General features: G+C 54.9%; 2 protein-coding genes across 2 annotated transcripts; one reads left to right on the forward strand and one right to left on the reverse strand.

Annotated features, from left to right (window-relative positions):
* Positions 1 to 3,749: 3,749 nt before the first annotated feature.
* On the reverse strand, positions 3,750 to 4,371 carry CTHT_0013960 (uncharacterized protein; the record flags this gene model as incomplete). The annotated part of the gene is made up of 4 exons (XM_006691847.1): positions 3,750 to 3,859; positions 3,924 to 4,021; positions 4,111 to 4,222; positions 4,329 to 4,371. The coding sequence occupies 4 exons, from the start codon at positions 4,369 to 4,371 to the stop codon at positions 3,750 to 3,752; spliced, it is 363 nt and encodes a 120-aa protein (XP_006691910.1).
* Positions 4,372 to 7,241: 2,870 nt separating this feature from the next.
* Positions 7,242 to 12,932, forward strand: CTHT_0013970 (uncharacterized protein; the record flags this gene model as incomplete). Its single annotated transcript, XM_006691848.1, has 2 exons — positions 7,242 to 8,813; positions 8,877 to 12,932. 2 exons carry the CDS (start codon positions 7,242 to 7,244, stop codon positions 12,930 to 12,932), a joined length of 5,628 nt encoding a protein of 1,875 aa, XP_006691911.1.
* Positions 12,933 to 13,641: the final 709 nt, after the last annotated feature.

Consider the following 13,641-nt stretch of genomic DNA (forward strand, 5'->3'; position numbering starts at 1 on the left):
AGGAGGAGGAGGAGGAGGAGGAGAAACAGGAGGAGAAGAGACAGCAGACGGGGAGGGAGAGAGAGCAGCACAATACTCGGCAAAGACGTGATAACACTCGGCGTGGGCTAGGACGAACTCGGGCGATGTATCACATGAGGAACAGCCTGGGGCACGGCATAGCCGGAAGCCGCTAACGCGCTCGTTGGTCGGGCCGATAGGCGGGAAGGTGAAGAAGCGGGTTCGGGACTTGTACGGGACAGCATCATCTTCCTTGCCGCGGACTATTTTGTAGGGAGAGCAGACCGACCGCGAAAGACGGCGGAGAGATTCACGTTAGCTAACGATGATTTAACACTTGAGGATGGGTTACACAAAAGCGTTGAAGGATTGCGGGTCGCAGCGATGCAACGCAGTAACGCTGTAGCATGTTTCTACTCCTTCTCCAGCGGGCAAACGAGCGCTTAATCACCATCGCCGTCGCCAGCCGGAGAGGCCAGGAAGGAAATAAAGTACGTAGAAATTATAAAATATATCAAACAAACAAACAAACAAAAAACAAGCAAGCAAGACAAAAAAAAAAAAAAAGGGAATCCATACATGCTACAGTCCACTCGCCGTCCCAGATCCTCTCATCGCAGATGCCACAGTGAGGCAGCAGACGAAGATGGTCGTCGTCGCCCATCAGAGTACGGATTACACCTGACGACGGAACGGGGACCGTGCTGCTGAAGCTCCGTGCGGTGCGGATCGGATGCCGATGTCTTCAATATCGGGGCCGGCACGGGGAGAACGGGAAAGGGGACGGGAAATGCGATTTTGGTCCTGCAGGAGACCGAGCGCAGGCTGCAGATGAGACACTGACAGTGAAACTGGCACCTGAGACCGGACCTGGGATCGCTTGGCTTGGTTGCTGCAGTTGTGGGGTTCGGCTTCTCTGGCGTTGCGACGAAGGAGGGTGAAATGGTCGCGGGGAACGGTCGTGCAGAGTCTTTTATGTGAAGTGAGCGGAAGAGAGTTAAGAGATTCAAACGGAGATCTAGATATACGGAGATGGAGATTTCAAGATTCGACAAGTTCAGTTGGGCAGTTTTTAAAGGAACGCAAAGGCCCAGGTTGCCTAGGCTCAAGTTGCTGGGAGATTTGGCAGTTACTTAGCAGTTGGTAATTGGCAGTCGGCGCCGCGTCCTTGGATTTGGGATTCGGTTGGGCTGAGATGGCTGATGGCTTTCCCAACGACCTCAGAGCTGAGGCTCCGATCCCATGGGAAGGGAACTTGGGGGGGGGGGGGGAGGGGGGATTGGGGCAAATTGGGAATTGGAGAATGCTCCCCGGGCCCGAATGAATGGAATCGCTTTCGCTTCTTCCAACAACCTGGAAGCTAGAAGCAGGGCTGGAGTCTCCCTTTTCCTTCCTCGTCCCTTTCCTCCCTTCCTCGGCTTCCATTCTCGGCCCAAAACACTGCAGACCAGGCTCTCTCAACGTGGAAGTACTGTGTAGAGAAGCTCGGAGTCCTCAATCAACCCGATCAAGCGCTGTGAGTGGATGCCAGCCAAACAAGACGTGAGACTCATGCCTTATTGCTCAACTTGTGCACTTGCACTTGTACTTGTGCTGAGGCATCTTTCTACCTCTTTGGGCCTCACTCCTGCGTTTCGCACTGTTCACAACGCGGGCAGCACGCTATTCAACACGTGACAGCAGACGCCAGTCATGCTTGTGCTACACTTCTTTTGGGCATCTTGTCAGGCCAAAGATACCCGCTTTGGGGGTCCAGCTCGCGGAGGGGGCTTTCGCTTGCGCATTTTTTGTTTCTTTTTTTTTTTTTTGGCGTGATCGCTTTTCTTGCTATCAACACATCTCAAACATCACCACCCAAATGCGAGTGGTACAACTGACATCAATAATCAAAAGAGAATAAAAAAGCATATGGGTTGCTTCGGAGGAAACTCCAGACCGCTCCGCCGTATTTTTTGCTCGGGTTGAGCTTGGGGTCTGGGACTTAGTTCATGGCAGTTCCTCCGAGTGGCCCGTTACTGTGGTACCCAAGCGCTCGCCAAGAACTTTCAAAGTTGCAGATCACCTGACTGACGTTTTAGGCCTGAAACTTAGGTACCTGCGGCTGCGACGGTTGCTGGTGGCCGACCCGAAGCAGCCTGGGGTGTTTACTTAACACAGGGCAATGCTCGGCACGCTGGGCCGGCGCTGGCCTGAAGAAGGTGCAGCGAATGGTTTAAAAAAGCCTTGGGTTGCGTCGACGGCTCCTTCAAGGCGGGGGGGGGTGGCTGCTTTGACCTAAGCGTGATGCCCAGCTCGCCCACAGTCCGTCACTTTATTTACCCCGTCCGTCATAGTTGATGATGAGGCGAAAACGAGTTTCAGATGGGACGGGGGCTTGCCGCCGGGGCCTCTCCTCCGGCGTATCAACGGAGCATTTTGGATGATGCGATTCAGGGAGACTCTACGTATCAGTCTTGGCCAATACTCTGTGTTTGGGCTCTGTAGTAGCTTTTTTGCCATCTCTCCCCATCCCATCTTTCTAAATGGTGATGGCCCTGCCACTATTGTATTCTTCTTTGTTCATTCTTCCGTCTTTTGTGAAGTGGTTTGATCGCTTGATCGCTTGATCGCCACTACATTCTACACACCAACCTAGGCTCGGGAAGCCTTTTTTTTTGCTCTCAGCAGCTGGTCTGAATACCTATTCCATTCTCTACCGTCCAAGTTTAATCCAACACCCCCCTGTTGGGCTCGATAATCCAATCCGATCCTATCCTCTCCCCAAAATATCAAAATGAAGCCCATCACTGTCGCCGCCGCCATCCTCTCGCTGTGCACCTCTCTCGCCAGTGCCGGTTTGGTTATCATCCCCGTCAAGCCGGACCAGGTCATCCCCAAAGATAATGGCGACTGTTTCCTTGGTGTTAACACACCCATGGGTTGTGCTCCGTATGTGTCCTATGATCGGTCGGGAAAAATTCAGGGAATGTGGACCTAACAAGATGATAGGAGCGTTCGCAAGCCTAAGACGAACAAATAATCTAGTTCAGCACACACCGTTCACCAAAAGGATCGGGATGATCTCTGAAATGGGCGAGGTGGGCAACATAATAATGGTCGGGCAGACCTGCTGTTAACCACGAGATGCCCCCCCCCCTTTTTTTTTTTTTTATCATCGACAAAGTCTGAAGGTTGTCAACGTTGAGGTCAAGGTTGAGGCTGGTTCCTTATCAAACACGCGCGACGGGGTGCTGGTAAACAGACAGGAGAGTATATAGCTGGGGTGCTGGTATGGACATTGTTTTCTTCTTTATATACCCTTCTTTTCTTGCAGACACTTGGCTATTCCCATCTTACGGAGAGCCAAAGATAATAAAAAAAATTTACACAGCGGTGGTCATCATAAAGAGGACTTGTGATTTGATGTGATGCCGAATGGGAGTGAGGCCTCATTGTTCATTGCCATAACCGAAATAGTCCGACCAAGCAAAACATGATGAGGAAGATGACGGTGACAAACAGCTCCATTTTCATCATCGTAGGTATTAGGTTAGATTTTCATATTATGGGGTATATCCTGTACACTGTACGAAGCATCACATTACCGTCCACCGTCCACCATCCACCGTTCATCGTTCCCGTATTCAGTTTATGTATAAACTATAACATTATTCGCAACAAGGAGCGTATTTGTCCAACATTTTTTTTGTTTTATGTTTTTTTTTTTTTTGCTCATCATATCGATACCGAGACTGTCAACATCCTGCAAATTACGACGCAGGCGCAGCAGTAGTCGCGGCCGCCGCCTGAGCAGCAGCGCCAGCCTGGCCGGGCGGCGGGGGAAGGAAGATGGGGAGGTAGGTCACGATGAGAGACATGACTGAACAGGGTCAGATTAGCTATGTGTGGTATAGATCTGGGTCGCAATTCCAGCAAGCACTTACTCGACATGCCAACCGAGAAATACCCTGGCGTGGCCGTGCTCCGCTTCATCTCCTCGCTCTCGCCAAGCCAGCTCTGCACGGCAAAGACGACAGCGGCCCTGGATCATCATCATCATCATCATCATCACCCGTTAGCTCGTCCTCCTTTTTGCAGCAGGTCAGGTCTGTTGATCGCAAAAAGGCTTACCAGCCCAAGAACCGGTTCCTCATAAACACAGCCGCCATCGGCAATGTCGAGGCCAGCGTCGACTGGAACTCGACGTTGTCGTTCTTGAGGGCCGGTTCCATGTAGGGGACGACTATTGTTGTCAAGTTGTCAGGACAGGCTGTCATATTTAACGTGGTGGCGGACGCAATTGGTTTTGGACACGCATCGCAACTGTCCCATCAGCCAGGGCAACTTACCCAGGTCCGGCCGCCTCATATCCTTATCTTTCCTGGTCGCCATGATGGAATTGGTGTATTTGAAGAAGCTTGAGGCAATCAAAACCAGATTACAATCGTACAAAGGGTTGGCGACGACGTGGACGACGTGGAAGACGTGTCGTGGTGTTTGGATAGCTTTGGAGGTTTGCACTGCTCCGGTCGGCTGGCAGCAATCAGCAGTGGTCGCCCCTTTCGGAGTTAGCTGTCCGTCTCCACAACTTTAACGGGGGCAGCGTCCCACTGGACACAAACAGCACAGCAGCACGCACGCAGGACCCCACCCCCTTCCCCCCCCCCACCCCCAAAAACCAAAAACCCCTGTTTGTTGAGGTCAGCGGGAGAGGGTCTGGGCATCATTGCTTTCAGAAGCCTTCCATTAACTGTTTAAGAAGCGATGAAGAGATTCGAGCATCGAGGACTGGTCCTGCTGAATGAGAAAACAAAAATCGGATAAATGACTCAGCATACTCAGAATCGGCGCAACAAACATCAAACATGATCCCGAGACATGGGCTCACCTCGAGGCGAAATAGCAGGACAATCTAGACATACAATATGAGCTGTTTGACAACCTGATCGGAGCTCACCCAGGAACTGGCTAGCAGACAAACTGCAGATGTAAAGACATCCTGAACTCAGGGCACGCATAGAATCCGGGATCACTCAAAGCTCGATTCTGCCAATACCTTACGGACACCCGCCCGAGACACGATGGCGACACAGTCCCCCTTAGAATGCGCAAAAACATACCAATGGGGTGATGACAGTATGTGTAAGCATTTTTTTTTTCTTTCCTCGGCGGCGGTACAGACTGAACACAACCCAACCCAACCTGAAGCAGCAAGACGGCCGAAAGATCTGAACTGGATGGACACATAACACATATGACCAAACGGTGATCCCCGCGATCTGGGGCTATCTGGGCAGCCATCCCACCCATCCATATCTCGAAGACTAAAAGTGGGAGGGAGGAGATGGAGGTTCGGACAAACTCCGTGGACTGCTGCAACCCACCCTACCCGTTGCACAAAGCGTCCATTTAGGGCGGATGACAGAATAATAGGCAGCCCGTATCAACTACCAACTCACTGTGTCATTGTCTGGCTTCTGTGGCACGTTCACACTAGATAATCCATGATTTGCACAGGTAGGTAATCCACATCGGCAGACAGGGCGACATGCGGGAGATGGAAGTGATTGTGGACAGCTGCACGAGATGCTTCAATTCTTTGTCGATGTTTTTGCCCGCCTGGCTCAGGGAAAGTGATCCGTCAGTTGATCCTGTGGCCCCCTACCGCTTAACGTATCCTGTAGCAGCCCGCTGCATGTATGCGAAAGGAATGACACAAAAAGAGAAGTCGGCGGGTGATGATAGTGAGCCAGAGATGGTGTTTTTGGCGAACCATATCGCAGGTGAGAGGAGAGCCCAGAAAGGCAGAGAGGGGGCCATGCCAAGAGCGTTGAGGTGGGGCTTTGGGCTTGGCTGGGCCGCACACTGTGAGCCGTGGTGCGCGCAAGCTTGTGGGGGGTGAGGAGCTGGGTTGGAGGAAAGGAAGATAATGGAACGCATGTTAAACCGAGTTTTCGTTAGAAAATTGAGCCTCGATATTGCTACCTTTGGGAAAAAAAAATGAGGCTTTGATTTGAAGATTAAAAAATTGTGATCTTGATCAGTTACCATCATCTCAGATTTCTAGAGATTGCTGCCTCACCAGGTTTGGGCACAAGTTCAGATTACAGTACGATCCCAAAAATACACACTGTATCAAGCGCAGATGCAATCCCGTTCTGGAAGTCGGGCAGCGGGCGGGATTGTGGCACGCTGGCACGCCATTCGATTAAGCTCTTCGAGGGGACCCGCCGGGCAGGCTTACCACTTGAGATCCATTTTTCATGAAGTCCATCATCATCCCTATCCTCTGCAGGCCTGCCAATCAGCCGACAACTATCTGTGGACGCTGCTGCGAGTGTGCTGTGATGCAGTTAAGGGCAGCAAGATCAATCACTTGAGCGGAAAATAAAACCGAAACGAAACCGCTGGCAGCTGTATGCCCTGCAGGCAAACGATCAACCGACAAAACTTTTCCTGACGCCGATCGAGGATCTGACAAAAAGTCGAAAAGTAAACAAGTCGGTCCAGCCCCCTCCCCTCTCCCCAATCAAAGTCACAGCGCCACACATCAAGTAAAGAGGCTCCCTCGGGCCACTCAGCGGCGGCCAGTGGGCGGCCAAGCATCGAAACATCGAGCCGAGGACCGGCCCACCTCCGCGTACGTTGCGAATCGTTTTGCGAACGACCTTACAGGGATCCCTCCCCAACAGCAGCAGCGCCTGGATGCCTGTCCATCCAAAGGTTTTGGTGACCGCAGCCGCCGCTGGCAACAGTGAGTGTCCCGATCAGGATCTGGGGACGCGGACCTAGCCAGAACCTCCGGCCCGACCTCAGGCCATCGCCATCCCCCATCAATCAATCAATCGCCAAATCGCCAACGTCATCTGCAGACCCCAGCCAAATCTGGGACTTGACTCCCAGACTCTACAAGACTGCACGAATATCGAGTCAACGTCGGCCGTAGCGTCCGATAAGCATTAAACGCACGGCAGAACCACACAAGACAGACAGACGGCTCATCCCCGCGCTAAACGGAGCCCACGTGCTGACGGCACATCGTCGCCGTTCCTGTTCCTGTCATCTGTCACCTATCATAAAATCTCTTTTTCTCTCATCCCGTCGTCTTTCGTCCCGCTTGCGCTGCTGCGGTGCCGACCTGGCGCCAGTAGTTCTCGTCCCTTTCTCTCTACTCGACCTCTTCGACACCCGACTCGCTACATAATCACCAACCTCCGGTCTCCAAACTCCATCGGCATGGCGAGCGCGCTGCCCCTTTTGCGATGACCTCCCGGCCCCCATTGGGCGTGCAGCAACCGCGACCGCCCCAACATCAACACACCCACAAGCTGCCCACGTCGAGTCTGTCGCAGCGCTCGGCGCCTCATCAGCACCAGCATCAACATCAACACTATCTCCAACACCAGCAGCAACGCGTGCTCGCCCAGCAGCCACCGCCGCAGCAGCCTCTTCCACACCAAGCGCTTCAACAACATGCCTACCCGCTGCAACAACACGCACACTTCCCCCCGCAATCGCAGTCGCCCGTGCGTCGAGACGTCAACGGCTATGATCTGACGACGACCCCAGACTTCGGTGATGGCGCCGCCGCCATGCCCTCTCGTCAAACCCTCCATCGCCGGCCCGGGTCGCGTCTCAAGCTCGAGATCTACAACAGCGACCCGGCCGACCCCACGGCCGCATCGACCATCCTACACGACACATCGCTGACAGAATCCCCGAGCTGCGTTGCCGACTCGAAGCCCTTTACCCCCTCGCGCATCATGCCCCCCATGGATCCGTCCGAGATGGGCGACATGAGCCCGGATCCGTCCACACACATGCACACAGCCGATCTTGATGCCCCTCTGCCCATGCCCGCTCGTCCGGCGCGCATCAATACCGTCCTGCCTCAACGACCAGCCGCGCAACCGCCGGCGGCCTCGAACACTACCAGCAAGAAGGACAGCCGCCCAAAGCCCTTCACCGTCGAGCCGCCGGCCGCAGCACCGAGCTACCCTGTGCGCGGTAACGACCAGCAAAAGACGACCGTCGCATACGCAGACTTCTTCCCCTGGACGGGCAACGGACCGGAGGATCAGTTCTCGGAACACGTGATCCGCAACGGCTACTACGACAAGGGCATCTTCTCGACGGCCGAGACACAGTCCGCGAAGGCGACGCTCTTCCCGGCACTGAAGCACAAGACAGGTCTGACGGCGCTGTCGTCGGTCTTTGCGGCAGTACTTGGGCAGCGCCGGCATAACGGACAGATCACGACCCCGTCCACGTTCAAACCCCCGCCGCGCGTGACGCTGACGGATACCAAGCGCGAGCTGTGGCTTAAGGATCTTGCCAATCCGGCTATTTCGCTGCGCCGCCTGAGCCGGACGATTCCCCATGGTATTCGCGGCAAGGTGCTGTTGGAGCAATGTCTGAATAAGAATGTGCCTACGGACCGCGCCGTTTGGTTGATCAAATGCGTCGGGGCGAACGAGATCCGCGCTACCAAGCGAAAGGGCGTGGGCACGCTCGTCGTGGGCGGCGAGTCCCGCTGGATCAAGGACTGGACGATATCGGTCGAACAGTTCATCGAGCAGGTGTATTTCGGGTTCGACGAAGATGACTGGAAGGCTAAGGTGCACTATACCACGCGTCTGGCCGCGCATTTGTATGCCGAGCATCTGTTGGATCGGGAACACTATTCGGAGTGGCTTGTTTCGAGCCTGGAGAACAGTTCGGAGGCCAGGCTGCCGATGTGGATGCTTCTGACGCAGCTGTACTGGAGCGACCTGCTCAAGCTTCGCAAGTACGGCCGCCGGCTGGTTACGGCGCTGATTAGCCACCATCACTTGGTACGGACCGTTGGAGAGAAACGCTTGTTTTGGTACGCAGGCAGCAGCTAACACGCAGAGCAGATATATAACCACCCTGATCGCGATATTCTCAATCCCCTTCTCAAGACCCTAACCGACTGTCTTAATACCCTTATCCTGAGCAGTCCCGAGAACTTTGTCTGCCCCGCCGCGTGGATCAAGTACCGCGATGCGCTTCAGGCGTGTCTGCCCGCCGGTGACGAGGCCCGACGCAACTCGTTCGAAGCCATCAACCTCCGCAACGAACAGCTCGCCGCATCGGCCAACCGTTCCCAGCCCGCTGCCCGCCACATCCTGGTGGGCATGCTAGACGGGACCCTGCACGCTCCCATGCCATCCGACCTGCCCTCGCAGTGCTGGAGCGTTTCTCAAGACAAACCAGCCCTAGCCCGGGCCCTGCTCGAATGGTGTACCTCCCTCTACCGCCCCGGCCTGGCCAAGGTGTATGTCACGAGCAAGATCCTACAGCATTGGAGCACACTCGGCTTCGACGTCACCCTTGCCGTCCTCGATTTTCTTTGTGACGATCCCCTCGAGGAACAGCCCCGCAAGAATGCTCTTTACCATTTGGTCTGCGAGCTCGTCCGGGCGTCGCTGTTCGCAGTGTCGAGATACATCCGTTGGCTGATGGGCCGTGGAGGGGTTCGGCGGCCGGAGCAAGTTGCCCCTGACGGGCCGGCTGCGACGAGGCTGCTTGCTGAGATGCCTCCTTGTGTGCTGACCTCATCGGAACGAAATCTTCGGAGTGGTATCCTCAGACGTGCGTCGTATAGTGTCGCTGATGAGGCGGAGAACACGGTTGTTGCGATTAAGCATCTGCGATATACCTTTGGCATGCCCATGCCAGATGTGCAGCCGAATGATCCCATCTTTCAGCGGCCGCCTATGGCTATGGCCAAGCTTACGAAGAGGATTTCTAAAGCGAGTCGCACGTTGAAGGGGGAGGTCGGGAGCTGGCTTCGGGCGAGTCTGGCTTCTTCTTCTTCTTCTTCTTCTTCTTCTTCTTCTTCTTTTTCTTCTTCTACGGGAGACAAGGAGAAAGGGGGCCCACAGCTACCTGATGTCTCACCCTCCGTCTTCTACGGCATGCGCTCCGTTCTTGAGGCTGCCGAGGACTTTACCATACTGGCGGATGTCCTCAAGACGCTTACCAAGCACTGCACCGTTGATATTCTCCCCGCTATCGCCGACACCGTCAACAGACATTTTTTCATCTTCTCTGCCCTCGACGCCGCATCACCAATCTTCCTCGCCCTCCACCAGCGCTTCAAGACTACCGCCGTCCGCGAGCAGGGTATCACCCTCCGCCCTTTACTCGTCTCGTTAGTGTCGTTAGGAGCAAGAATCCCCGGCATGGAGGATGTTGTTGCACGGCTCAAGAAAGACCTTGCCCTCACCGACCGCCACAACCCTGTCGACGCCTGCTCCCCGGTCTCGGATAACATGGTCTCGCGCCTGCAACAACAACAACAACAACAACAACAACAACAACAACAACAACAACAACAACAACAACAACAACAACAACAACAACAACAACAACAACAACAACAACAACAGCAGCAGCAGCAGCAGCAGCAGCAGCAGCAGCAGCAGCAGCAGCAGCAGCAGCAGCAGCAGCAGCAGCAGCAGCAGCAGCAACAGCAGCAGGATGATGCTTCTGACCTGCACGACGAGATTGAGAAGCTGCTTGCGGGTGGATCCAGTCTGGATAGGAATACGATGGAGCGGTTGTTCCAAACGATTGTGCAAAGGCTGCAGGCTGCGTGGGGGGGGGCCGCAGCAACCAAGCAGCGGGCTTATAGTACGCTGTTGGGCAGGCTGAGGGCGTTTGATGCGCAATGTTTTGACGGGTTGATGGTAAAGTGGTTGATGTACCTCAGAGCGTTGGGGAGCAGGCCGAGTGTGCTCAGGATTTTTCCTCTGCTCGTGTCGGTGGGGTGTTTGGAGTTCGGGACGATACTGGCTACGGCGTCAGAGTTTCCTACTGCTGGCGCTGGACAACAACGGGTCCCTGTCCCGCCTCCAGCTACGCTTGCGGGGGGCGTACCCCAGGTTGTGCAGATTACGTACCGGACGAGGTACATGCAGCAGGTTTTGATGCTACTCACGGCCCCGGTCCCGCAGGACGATCTACTTACTGCCGACGAAGCCTACCGCTTCCTCGTGCTCCAAGACCAAGCCGTCCGCGACTCGCCCAAGGAAGTCCTCAACCTGATCTTCCTTGCTCTCGCAGAGTACTCGTACGCCCGCGCACAAAATGACCTTGAAGGCCTCCCCCTCGACGCAGATTACGTCCAGGAGCTGCTGTTCGAATTACTGAAAAGGCTCGTCCTGCGCGACGCAACGGGCGTTGCGCGCGCGCTGAGCGTCAGGAGTACAAATCCGCAGGTCATGGCTCGCATTGACTGGATGACGACCAAGTTGTTGATTCCGACCGCGGCAGCACCCCAGACGACGCGGGTCTCGTTTGAGCAGGTGCTAGAGCTGACCAACGAGTTTACGCTACCGTTTTGTCAGGTTAAGCTTGCGCTCGCGTTGAGTCTGAGCAACAACAACAACAACAACAACAACAACACTACTACTACTACTACTGGAGAGGATGGGCAGGAGCAGCAAACGTCGCATGTGGAATTGTTGGCCAATGCGATGGATAAGGCGATTGCCGCGGGGAATGTGGCTTGGGTTGGGATGCTCAGCTCGCTCAGTCCAGATATTACGCAGCATTTGAAAGCTAGGGCGCAGAGCAGGTTTTTGGAGTTGTTGCCTTCGCCGCCGGGGAAGGCTACGGGTTCTTCGGGGAGAGTTGCTGCGGACCAGGCGTCGCTGGAGCAGAATCTGCGCATGGCTGAGAATTTGCTCTCCGTTATGGACGCCATCATGCGCGGCGGCAGCAACGCTACCAGTCCCATCCCCCCGGGCGGCAGCCCCCGTCAAGCACAGCTTTCTCCTGCCGTAGTCGACAAGCTGGTCGACTTATGGGAGATCCTCGCCTCCCCGACCTCCCAACCCCAAGACACCAAATCGGAAGACACACCCATGGGCAACACGCCCACAGTCGGAGTCGACCCCGAAACCAAGGCCTCTCTCCTTCTCTATCACCTCCCCCTCCTCCTCAACCTCCTCACCCTGCACAACAACACCCAATCCTCCCTCGATTTCTCCCGCCAACCCGCCGACCTCCGCGCCAAGCTGCTCATCGCCTGCGCCGGCATCCTGCATCTCCTTGATCACGCCGTCGACCTCTTCGAACTCTCTCGCCCTCCTGGCCCGGATAACTCCGCATCATCGTCGACGGGGGTTATTCATCCCCTCCCGGCGGAGGGGGAGTTACCCGCGGAACTAGCCTTCCCACACCCGGCGCAACACGGCACCGTTGGGGGGCATGACCAGGGACAGGATAGGCAGGAGAAACATACCGCGTTGGCACGCGCCGTGGCGAACCTCTCAAGGAGGGTGTTTGACCTCGCGTGTCTGCTGGCAGATAACCTGCCTGAGGAGGCCAGACTGACGTGTGTGAGAGCTGTTGGCTCGGGAGGAGTGTTGGCACTGGATGGGCGGTTGAGGTATGTATTGAGTGTGCCGTGGGGCGTGGGGTTTGATGTGGGTGTTGCGGGGCTGCAATCCGGGGGGCAGCAACAAGGTCAGGGGGATGGGGCAGGGTCGGTGTTTACCGCTGGTGGTAGTGGGGGAGGCGGGATGGGGATCGGGTTTGGTGGTTCAGGGGGAGGGCTGGTGCTTTGTCATCGGGACAGCGGTGGTGCCAAACCTTCCTCTTCTGCTTCTGCTCCTCCTGGCACGCGCAACCCTACTATTAACAATAATACCAATCCCAACTCCCACTCCCACTCCCACTCCAACTCCAACTCCAACTCCAACTCCAACATCTCTGGCACCGGAACAGGAACGGGAAGCATGTGCGTCCTCCTCGGCACGCCTATCTCCCTGTGGGGGCTCGATCGTCCCGGTGGTGCGGCCACGGAACGGTTCAGCGTGTTTCATTTCCGTCGGTGGGAAGCGCTTAGTGAGCCGACGCCGGTGGTCGGGGAGAACGATACGGCGCTGAGTTTGGGGTTGTTTGAGGCTAGGAAGGTGTAGTGTAGGTACCGGGAAGATTTATTTTTGGATGGATGCCGGGGGGAAGGAGGGGAGGGAGGGAAATTCTCTCAAAGGAAAAGATGAGATTGGGAGGATGGGATAGTTTGAGATTTTGGGGGTGGGTGGGGAAGGGAAGGGATAGAAAGGAAGAATGGGATGGATGGATGGATGGATGGATGGATGGATGGATGGAATGTGTACGGATGGGATACCCTCTGTCATTCATCGTCACCTCGTCGACGATACATGTTTGGGATTAAAAGAGATCATGTTTATGTGCAGTGTTTCTCTTCTCTTAATCTGGCCTGTTTCTCTTTTTCTTGGTCTGTTTCTTTCTTCAATAACTTGCTTATTCCTGTCGAAGGGAAGATGTAAGATCACGGTATGGATCGATGTCTGGCTCAATGGATGGATGGATGCATGCATGCATGCATGGCATGACAGATGTCCTTCGCTTGACACCACTCATCACAACATGCTCTCCTGGATCACTCATGAACATATGGAATTATCTTCTTTGTCTTCAACCCCACCTTTCCCTATGTCTTCTCTGTCTGATGCTATCTATCTAGATGTTCATTGCCCATCTACCTATTGCACTAGAGTGGAATGAACGAATGGCGATGGCGGTGATGGTGGAATTGAGTCAAATTCTTATTGGTGCTACATAGCTAGGTATCGTATTGTCTCGGGTAGTGTTAAGAATTGG

Source organism: Thermochaetoides thermophila (assembly GCF_000221225.1).
Source record: "Thermochaetoides thermophila DSM 1495 unplaced genomic scaffold scf7180000011814, whole genome shotgun sequence".
Taxonomy (NCBI): Eukaryota; Fungi; Ascomycota; class Sordariomycetes; order Sordariales; family Chaetomiaceae; genus Thermochaetoides; species Thermochaetoides thermophila.